The 11,287-nt window shown below is 42.0% G+C and overlaps 1 protein-coding gene across 1 annotated transcript in view; it reads left to right on the top strand.

Annotated features, from left to right (window-relative positions):
• LOC117047445 (multiple epidermal growth factor-like domains protein 6) overlaps nt 1-8,794 on the top strand; it is a 39,850-nt gene extending 31,056 nt beyond the window's left edge. The window contains exons 10-16 of the mRNA XM_033150596.1: nt 421-546; nt 1,401-1,529; nt 2,052-2,180; nt 3,121-3,249; nt 3,482-3,610; nt 7,256-7,384; nt 8,307-8,794. Of these exons, the coding sequence (XP_033006487.1) occupies nt 421-546; nt 1,401-1,529; nt 2,052-2,180; nt 3,121-3,249; nt 3,482-3,610; nt 7,256-7,384; nt 8,307-8,398 (863 nt within the window). The 3' untranslated portion in view covers nt 8,399-8,794. The remainder of the gene's footprint in view (nt 1-420; nt 547-1,400; nt 1,530-2,051; nt 2,181-3,120; nt 3,250-3,481; nt 3,611-7,255; nt 7,385-8,306) is intronic.
• Nucleotides 8,795-11,287: the final 2,493 nt, after the last annotated feature.

Here is an 11,287-nt window from a genome sequence, read left to right on the forward strand (position 1 = left end):
CACTGGGCATGAAGAAGTGAGCTCCATATGTCACAATGGCTACAAATGCTGGCACACATTTAAACATCGAGCAATCCCAGCCCCTGGTGAGGAAGCAGTGGGGCTTATTTAACACAAAATGTCTAACAAAGCTAAATATTTTCTAGCAAACAGGCTGTGTACATTCTGCCCACCCAAAAGTATCCTTGGAGCTGTAGCCTGCCCTCCCCAGAGCTACAATTCCCAGCATCCTTAGCAAACTGCAGTTTCCAGGAATTTTTTTTTTGGGGGGGGGTAATTCTCTGACTGTGTTTTAAATTTGTATTGTGTACACAGCCTTAGTAGAGTAAAAAGAACAGCCTTCTCCTAAGAAAAAAGAACCTGCAGATTTAACTATCTGCAATGAGCTGGCAAACCATGCTGCTTTCTTCTTGCTTTTAGCTTGTCCAGAGCATCACTATGGGAAGGACTGTGCCTTATTCTGCTCCTGTGGTAAAGGACGTTGTGACTCGGTGATGGGCAAGTGCTACTGTCCACCTGGCCGAATTGGACCCAGCTGCCTTCAATGTATGAGATGATCAGCTTTTAAACAGCCAGAACAAATGCGAAATATTAATAAATGTTTGTACTCCCTCAAGATTGGTCAGTTTCCAATCTTGGAAAGTTTTAATACCACTACTGTGCTATTACTTCTTACCTGTAGTCCCACCCACCCCCAGCTCTTGCTCAATGGTGTTTCTGTAAAGAAATGGTTCTTTTAAAATGTATTCTGATCCATTTTTTTTCTCTGTCTTATAAAGATCATATGGAAAGGGCAAGGGTATACTTCATAAAAAATCATCCCTGTAAGAACGAATGGGCTTTATAAAAATTGTTTCATTCATTTCTGCCATAACATTCACTTTCCTTTGAGGAAAAATATTCATGGGGAAGGGCTGCAGCTCACTGCTTTGCATGCAGAAGGTCTCTGGTTCCATCCTTGACATCTCAAGGCTGCAAATGATTCATGCCTGAAGCCCTAGAGCACTACAGCTAATCAGTACGAATACTGACAGAGCTAGATGGTCCATTGCTCAGACTTTGTAGAAGACAGCTTCACATTCGGAGTGCAATGGTTTCATCATTTTCTTTATTTGTGTGTGCATGTTACAGTCCCTTCTCCTGGGGACTTTGTGTTTTGAGCAAAGTGGGGGGATCTGTGGCCCTCCAGATGTGGTTCCTGGACTACAACCACAACCATCCTTGATGGAGTTGATGGGAGTCGGGACACCTGAAAGACCAGAAGTCTCCTGCTTCTCCTGTGTAGTGGGAAGCTGTCCAGGGAATGGAGATTGTCTCCCTTAGCTATGGCATTCATTTTTGTGTTGCACTAAATTATTGTTTATTCTTTTTTAAAAAAACACTTTGTTAATTTACTATAGTGTGTCCCCAGGGAAGATATGGCCCCCACTGTCAGCTAAAATGTTTGTGTAAGAATGGTGGCATCTGTGATCCCGTGAATGGGACCTGCATTTGTGGACTTGGCTGGACGGGACGCTACTGCGAGAAAGGTAGTATTTCTTTTCTTTTTAATGATATTTATTTAAATGTAGTATTGTAGTATTTCTTTTCTCCTTCATTGTGTTGTTTACAGACGAGCATTTTCCCTACATATTTGCATGGGATTTATGGTGCAATTCTCCTCACCCAGAAAACCCAATTATAAATGACCAAATTACGCTGTGCTGAGTTTATTGGTTCGTAGAGTAGTGGTCATTGGTGTGAACTCATGGATATAACTGCTGAGAACATTTCATGGGAAGATACTAAACTGCCCCAAAACCTCACAATAAAAGAGATGTGGTTTGTTACTAATGCTTTTGAAACCCTCCAGATAGTTGAAACAGTTTTACTTGCAATGTTCTCAGCTATGTAAAATCACGTTTAATCTGGAAGAAGTAGCAGCAGGGTTTGAGTTTGCAGTATTTCTCAGATCTTCCTGTTGCCTTGTGATTGTTTAGCAGGGGAGCACTGTTCAGTTTTTGGTTTAGATTAGTAAGATTTTCTGGACATTCCCCCCCCCCCCTCCACAGAATGTGCTCTTGGAAAATATGGCTCTGATTGTCAGCTAGATTGCGCTTGTCAGAATAACGGAACCTGCAACCGGTTTACTGGCTGCTGTCAGTGCACAGAAGGTTATTACGGACATTCCTGCAACTACAGTAAGTAATCGGCCAAGGAAGCAAAGCCAAGAGGCTAGCTTGGCAATAACAATGCATGCCTATGCAAGAATAACCACACACACATAATTTTAATATCTTGTTGCATCTCCTTAAAACTAATTGTCAAAATGGTCTGCTGTGAAGAAAATATTGAGTGATGCGTGTAGGCATCTGTGAAGTAAGTACATAGTTTAAATTATTGGAAGGGCCATATCTCTGCTTTGCATGCAGAAGGTGCAAGGTTCCATCCCCAGAATCTCCAAGTAGGGCTGCAAAGACATCTGAAACCCTATGAAGCCACTGCCAGCCAGTGTAGACAATACTGGGTTAGATGGACGAACGGGTTTGACTTGGTATAAGTCAGGTTCGTATGAAGGGCCACTTAGCTACGATACCAGCTTCTTACTGAAATGTTCAAATCTTCACGCAGTGCATAATTAAACTATGGAACATGCTCCCATGGGGGGAAGTGATGGTTGGTTGGTTTTAAAAGAGGATTGGAGAAATTTGTGGAGGCACTAACTAATGCTTCTGAATACTGCTGTATTTTTTGGAAACCACAAGGGGTGCTGTTGTGCTCAAATCCTGCTTGTAGGTTTACTACAGGCATGTGGTTCGCCACTGAGAGAACAGGACGCTGGACTATGTGGGCCATTGCCCTGATCTGGCAGGCTCTTCATATTTAATAATGATGATGATAAATAGTATTTTATTATTTTAATATTTGTACCCTGCCTATCTGACTGGGTTGTCCCAGCCACTCTGGGTGGCTTCCAAAAAAATATAAAAGCATAATAAAGCATCAAACATTAAAAACATCCCTATACAGGGCTGCCTTCAGATATCTTCTTCCAGCATTCCAACATTAACTATTAGTGTGGGACAAAATCCTGTGAAAATGGTGCATCTTCTGAAATAACATTATCATTTCACTTCTCAGCCTGCCCATCTGGATTTTATGGTCTCAACTGCCAGTATCCATGCAACTGTAAAAATGGAGCCACATGTCTCCCAGCGACTGGGCTGTGTGTGTGTGCCCCAGGTTTCCAAGGAGTACACTGTGAAAAAGGTAAATTTTCTATTTAAGACAGCCAAAGTGCTGGAGCATCTTGGGGCCTGTTTAGCTATGCTAAAGATGCTTTAGATTCAAACACTGGCATGCAATTTCTGAACATGGGAAGCAGTCCTACCAAGAGGTATTGGTATTAAATGAAATGTTGAGGCAATTTATTCAGTTACGTTGCATTGTCTTCCTTACAATGGAAATATATATTGCATATGCCAATGCTCTGCTTTTTCAGGTTGTCCAGCTGGAATGTTTGGAGACAAATGCAAACATCATTGTGAATGTGCAGGATCAGCTCGGTGTGACCCAGTTACTGGAAAGTGCTTTTGCCCACCTGGCACAACTGGGGACAGGTGTGATGTTGGTAAGATCCTGGAACAAAACTTTTCTTTCCCCCGTTTTCCCTGTTGCTGGTATGAAGCAGAGCAAGGTGATAATCCTGAAGTGGCAGAATAGACTGTACCACCTAAGGCTGCAGATTGGAGGGGGCTGCCATTTTTTACTGCTCCACACATTTAAATAAACAAATAAGGAACATGCTGCAATTAAATGATCTTACACAGCAGACACATGTAACAGTGTCCTGACCGAATTGCCCTTTCCCCTTCCTGATGGGGAGGTACTGCTTAACCCTTTTCACACTGGCTTATTTATTTATTTATTTATTTACTCAAAATGACACCCACAAGCTGCTTTTTGCAACCCTGTAACTTCACTTCTCTCAGTGAGGGAACCAGCAGAAGGCCCTCAGAACTGGACAATAATAAGGGTGGTAGTAAGCCCAAACAGGACAGTGGGGGTTATACTGTGAGAGGCTTTGGGTCCACCAGATGCATAGACTCATTTCCCTAGCACCCTCTCAAAAAGGGGTATGTGTGCACTAGTCCTGAAACTGGTACAATTATTTTCCTTGCCACTGCAGTATATATGAAAAGGATCTAAGGGTCTTGGTGGACCACAAGCTTAACATGAGTCAGCAGTGTGATGCAGCAGCAAAAAAGGCTAATGCTATTCTAGGCTGCATCAACAGAAGTATAGTGTTTAGATCAAGGGAAGTAATAGTATTCTCCTTCCTTGGAGGTTTTTAAGCAGAGGCTGGGTGGCTATCTGTCATGGATGCTTTAGCTGAGATTCCTGCATTGCAGGGGGTTGGACTAGAGGACCCTTGGGGTCCCTTCCAACTCTATGATTCTATGGAACCAACACACACTTCCCTGGCTTATGTGAGCCAAACAGGTCTTGGGAAGTGGCCATTGCTTTGCCACAGGCTCTTCCATCCACCCTCAACTCAAGCGGATTACTCTGATCTTGGCTTTTTGGATTAATCAGAGAGAATATCTGTGGACTTTGCAATCATGATTTAGTCTCAAGCAGATTTTCTTTCCCTGAGAGCAGCTATAGTCAGGGAAAATCGTAAGGAAGCTGCAGAGGTCCCATCATTACAAGCCTTAAGGCTCATTTAATGTTTACACTGGGTGTAAACCCAGATGGTCTCCACTCGAAGCAAATGAATAAGCAACAATACACTGTTGAAATGTGGTCCCGACTATAAAGGGATGGAAAACAGCCTGTTGCTTACAAGTTCAAGATCCACAACCCAGAAGGGAAATGGCATGGTATGCTTTCAAATACAGCCAGTGTGAATGAAATGCCCCAGGATGTTGGAAACGCGGAATTTGCTCCAACCCAAGAGCCTAAAAGAAAGGAAATGACTCTCTTCCTAGCTTGCCCCATTCCCTGCTCAAGATTCCAATCTTTCAGTTCTTGTGGTTTGAATAGGGACCACACAGTACAATGAGTAAGGCTACTTGAATGCAGAGAGCTTTTCCAGCGAGATATTGTTTTTGTTTAGACAACTGGGGAACACAAGGGGGAAGCTCAGCACAAAAAATAAGAGTGAAGTTTTGTACTCCTTGGGGGAAAAAAACAGAAAAAAGGAAAGAAAAGTAGGAGTCACTTTTATTTTCTTCGAAACAGTCTGTGCAACCCCCAAAGCTTAAAAAGCTGTTATGGGTTTGGTTTTATTTGCATTTTTATTTTCAATTAGGCCGAGTTCATCTGTGATATAACCATGAGCAGCTGTGACTGTGCAGCAGCTATAAAGATAAAAGGCCTGATTTTAATTTGAACTCTGGTAAAGCACCCATTAAACAACCATAATGTTAATTAAAAAAAAAGCAAGAGAATATATAGGAGGTTTTTTATTAGGTTGCTTTTTTCTGCTAAATTAACATTGCAGACTTTCAAACAGATGTCTTAAATACACTTTGTTATGAACATGAAAATGTGGTTATTACTTAAATTAAAATCAGGCCCAGAGGTGTTTGCAAGAGCCTGTCTCACAATGTTCCCTTAATTGAAAGAACTGAAGTGTCTAAATAGGACTAAAGAATTCTCCCGGTGGGGAGAAGCGATCCTAACTGCCCAGCAAAGTGCTTTTAGTTATGTAATAGCTCAGATGGTGTAAAGAAAAGGTCTATTGTCTTTTATCACAGTCCAGGTGAGAGAAAGTGTCTATGGGAATATGTAGTAGTAGAATGATGGAGGTTTTCATTAATGAGCACCCTGCAGCAGACATGGTCAGTTCAGTCCATGTAAGTCCTCATAGGTTTATTCATAAGCTTGCCTTCTCCCGTTTCCACACCTGCAATGTTTTTTGTTTTTTAAAAAAATCACATGGAAATTAATATCTAACTATGCCTCAATATACGTGTCTCAGTATGTGCATTTTTAAAGCAATCTTATTACACAATGCATATTTTTAATAGTGAGCTGAGGTCTGCAGAATTTGAAGAAGTGCAACTACTGAAGGGTCGTTTCTGATTCGCACATCGGCCTGAGAGGTGCAGATAAATTCTGTTTGCATCAGAATTCACAGAAATTGAATTCCTCAGGCACCCGCCCACCCTAAATTTAATCAGTAACGAGAATGACGGAGACCCAACTATTTCACGTAACCAAGCATGGAAGCCATTAAAAAAGCAACACCAACCCATTCACCTGCCCTTCAGTCCCACATGAACCTGCTTTTGTACTGAGATCATAATTGGAAGTCCTTCTCTAGGTGCCCCCCCCCAGTCTAAAGACTGTTGGGTGGCAACCAGAGAGTAGGGCCTTCTTGTCTGTGCTCATTTGCAAAAGGCTGTTCCTTTAAAAAGGCTCACAAGGCACACATCTTAATTATAACAGACAATTGCACTTTCAGACATTTTTAAATGCCACCAGATTGCTATTAGTATTCTGCATTAATCCTTTTATATGTTTAGTGTAATTTTTTATGTTTTATTGTTTTAAGTAGTTTGGGGTTGTTATTTTTTTTGGGGGGGAGGTCTTTATTCTTTTAGTTCCTTTCCCTATTCTGAGAGCAATATTGACAAAAGGGAGGATATACTTGTTTAATTAAATAAATGTTGCTTGTCATAATGTGTTCCATTATTCTAGTGAAGGCTCTCGTTAGCAGAGGGTGGGGGGGGGGAGAGTGATTTTTGACAATTCCTCCTTCCCCCAACGCTCCATTCCTCCTGAAAGTTCAACTCTCTGGAACAGTTTAGGCATGGGATACCGCCAAGCAAAAGAGGAATAAGTGAGAATTGCCTCTCTCCTTTCCGCTAGTGACAATACTCCACTGGATTGGAGTCATTGCCATGTTTTTTAAAAAAATAAAAAATGAAAGAGTAAATTACTTCATATTTATGTATAAAATATCTTCTCCCCTTAGAATCCTCTCACCTTCACTGAAGCATTGCAAAGTGGGAATATCTTTAGATTAAATCAACTGATTGGCTACAAACCATTCATATTACAGATTAAATGCTAATAAATGGTTGATTAAGAGTAAGAGAAGAATCCGACGTTCCCTTATTTCCTAGCATTCCTTCTTTATTTTCTTGTTCTCTCCCGCTCTGTTTTAAAGCATTTCTGGTGGGGCGAGTGGCAGTGGTGATGGAGAGGGGATAGCAAAAACTAAAAATTAAAACTCTGTGACATAAACATTTGGTGTCTCTTGCAGAATGTGGGCCAGGCAAATATGGCCCCAACTGCTCTCAGCGGTGCCAATGTGCCAATAAATCCCAATGCAACGTGCGAAATGGCAAATGCACTTGTCTCTACAAATGGATGGGACCATCTTGCAAAGAAGGTAACTGTAGAGAGCCTGCAAGAAATAGGCTGGGCAGAGTAAGATACAACACACTGCAGTGTAATTGACTGCCCATTTTGCAGGTTGGGGGCTATGCTCTAAGAACAACCAGTGGCAGCCATGCAGCCTTAGTCTACTGCTAATACTGCAGATTAGAGGTGAGGCTGAAGCTGGTTAAATAATGCCTCATAGCGCTCAGGTTGAAGCAATGGTCAATCTACTTATATTGTCCCCTCAGTTCTTCTTCCAGGCCAAATCCAGTGCTCAACTGCATGCACATGTTTTGCGTATGAAGTAGAATCCACATTGGAGAACCAACTCCTGTCTTTGATGCCTTGGTTTTGTTTTTAGCTCCCTCAGCCACAGGGTGAAATAACACCAATGATATCCTGCAACTCCCCCCCCCCCCCAACACACCTCTACACTTATAAATATACAGTGTGCAATGTTGTACACCACCTTGATATTTTATGACAGTATAGAAATGCTGCTATAAATACATGCATACATATATATCCACTGCCATAAGATGTGGGTGATGACCACTGTAGCCGAGGTTTAGAATCATAGTCTTCCTTCTCTTAGATGGGCTACCTTCCCAGGTTGATGAGACCTGTCCGCCCCTCACTTTCTTCTACAGAATGTGCAGAAACTGCCTTCTTGACTGTTGGGTCCACTATTCTTTTTGTCCGCTCAATCTATTTGAGCCTATCTGGCATGCAGGGAAAGTCCCTAACTCATCAAGGGTTTGGGACGCATCAGCTACCCCCACCTGCTTTAGCTGGCCAGTCCTAGCCTTCTCCTAACACTGCATACGCCCCTTTATTTATTAGATTGTTAGAGTATAAACTATAATCTGTGTTAAATCTAATCAAAGATGCCTTATGCAACCTTCTAAGTGTGTTTATCTGTAATTCTCTAGGTGGCCCTCCGAAACTTCTGTCTTATGAAGAACACACTCAAGAGAAAGGGAATACTTTTTCAAGACTGCCACAACAGGAACACTTGGACTAATGAATGAACTGTTTTATATGCACAGACGGTATTTAACTTTGGAAATGAGAGCTGCTATTCATTTCTGCTTGAACTGGACTGGAAAATTCACACTTCTTTGTGCAGGTCTACAGTATCCATTAAGTAGCTGGGTCCCTCTTAAAACTTTTAAACTCTGTTCTGTTTATTTATTCTTGACCTCCTCCTGCTTCCTCCTGATTAATCCACTCTCGGTATCCTTTCCAAGTGTCAGTCCTGTGTTTTTATGCCCACAAAATGCAGAAATCTTCTCATCCCTGTCATCAACCAACTAAGATAAATCATTACTTGAACAGAAATATTCCAAACCCTTGTTTATTAAAATAAATTCCACCAAGAGGAATCTTTATAGGCTTTTAATACTTTTTTTTAAAAAAAGAAATCATAATAATAATACTGTTACTCAGTAAGCTGCCTTTATCAAGCCTTATTATTCAAGCTGTGCTTAAGGAAGGAACATATTTTCAGAGCAAATAGTAGCCATTGTTTCAACGGCAGCAAATATTTGGCAGAAGAAAAGTATTTCCCCCCAATCCAGCCAGGAAGATCTGCATGCAGAAGCAGGCTCTCACACACACACACACACCAATATCAATATGAGTGCCTATCCTGCTCATTAAACTTGGGAGGTGAAGCTTTTGATACAGATAAGACTGCAAGGGAAGAGGCAGATCATGACTTTAGGAGTTATAAATGGGAATAAGTTTGAGGGATGAAACTTCTGGTTTTTTAAAAGGACACATATACAAATTAGTCTGTGTTAAATCTTTGAATTGTGGCATTAATATGAAATGACAAATTTCATCATAGTTGCTGCAGTAACTCCAAGGAACAGCATAGGGAGCCATATACTGAGGTCCATTTAACTTAGTGTTGCCTACACTGACTGGCAGCAACTCTCCAGCAATTTTCAGGCAGGGCCCACGCCCAGCCCGGCCTGGAGATGTCAGGGATTGAACCTGGGACTTTCTGCATGCAAGGCAGATGCTCTATCACTGAGCTATGGCTCTTCTCCAGTTAATAATAATAGATTTATGACTCAGCTTGAAAAAGCTGCTCAACACTAATTGACATTGAATGCCTAGTAACCTGCACTTCATCAGTGATGTGCAAATTAACCACTCCTATTTGCCTTGTTATGCATTGGGGATACAGATGCTATCGCTTTACATCAACAGAGATACAGCTCTAGAGCAGAGATGGGGAGCAAGTGGCCCTCCAAGTGTTGTGGGACTCCCTTCAGCCCCAGCCAGCCTGGCCAATGAATGGTGGAAGTTGCAGTCCAGTAGCATCAGAAGGACCATGGGTTCCCCATCCCTGCTCTAGAGAGATTAGAGGTTTCCCCTCCGTTGCATGTTCTCTCACCATTCAGAAATTCCAGATAGAAACCATGTCCACAAAGTGCTTCTGAAACCACTGTGCCTTGCAAAACTAGAAAGAAAATAATATTGGTAGTAAATGTAGGCTTTTATTTTTCATAACAGAATACAGTTTTCCAGGACCATCGTTTAACAAGGTAATTTGCAAAGCAACAAAAATCTAAAAGGTGGTGGTGGTGGTGGGGAATCTGGACAATGATGGAGAACCCTCAAAGTCTGCCTTTTTTGCTAGCCAAAACAGAGTGCAGGTGTCATGTGGACTTAATTAGACTAGACTGGACTTGGTGCAAAACTGGGCGGTTGGGCCAAGAGGGATGCTAGGACAAAGAAACAACAATTGCTGTTGTGCTGTTGCCAGTGTGGTGTAGTGGTTAAGAGCGGTAGACTTGTAATCTGGGGAACCGGGTTCGCGTCTCCGCTCCTCCACTTGCAGCTGCTGGGTGACCTTGGGCTAGTCACACTTCTCTGAAGTCTCTCAGCCCCACTCACCTCACAGAGTGTTTGTTGTGGGGGAAGGAGGGAAAGGAGAATGTTAGCCGCTTTGAGACTCCTTCGGGTAGTGATAAAGCGGGATATCAAATCCAAACTCTTCTTCTTCTTCTTCTTCTTCTTCTTCTTCTTCTTCTTCTTCTTCCTGTTTTTTATTTAAAACTTACAAGGCCGGCAGTTGCTTCTATCTGTCTCTAGCACAAAGCACAGCACACAGGTCCCTTCTGAGGCAGATAGGAGGAATAATGAGGAATTTGGTAGTACAACAAACAAACAATTATGGTAAGTAAGTACAACTAACAAACTTTCTATAGAGATGCCCAACTGAAAGTCCAATTCTCACATTCTTTACAGAGGTGTGAAAAGTCACTACCAAGTAACTTTTCCATGTTCATTTATGTATGAGCAAATCTCTGGGGTGCAAGTCGGTATCTTTTGCCGCAACGGAATGAACCACGAGAACCAAATCTCCATTCTGCTGTCATAAAATACCAGTTTGCGCCACATGGGGGCACATTCTGACAACACAGCCACACATCATTGACATGGTAAAATCACTTTGTGGATAAACCCGTAAGTAATTGGGCATATCAGGTTAAATTGGATAAAAGATTCAGTGGTACCGCCCAAATCCCACAAAATGCCCCCATCTGGTTTCATGGATTCCAAGCTGAAAAAGCTTCTGGGGTTTGACTTGTGAGTTCAGAAAGACCTGCCCATCTTTTTAACTGTTACACTGCTCACTCCTTCAGCCTTAACAGACTGTAAGTTCCTCTGACCAGCTTTTCTGCCCTGTCCCTGACACTTTTCTGTTTAATTTGGCACCTGGCGCATACTTAAGAGCTCAGCTACTCACAGCAGATTGGGAGCTTCCATTCAACTGCCCTAACCCAAAGAAATTGACATTTAAGTCCCATTGGAATGGGTGGGACAAGCAAGTTTCACCACTTTAGCATGATAAACTTTGCCTGGATTGGGGTTCAATGTTATTTTCTCCTGCTCT

This window comes from Lacerta agilis, chromosome 5 (genome assembly GCF_009819535.1).
Source record: "Lacerta agilis isolate rLacAgi1 chromosome 5, rLacAgi1.pri, whole genome shotgun sequence".
Classification (NCBI taxonomy): Eukaryota; Metazoa; Chordata; class Lepidosauria; order Squamata; family Lacertidae; genus Lacerta; species Lacerta agilis.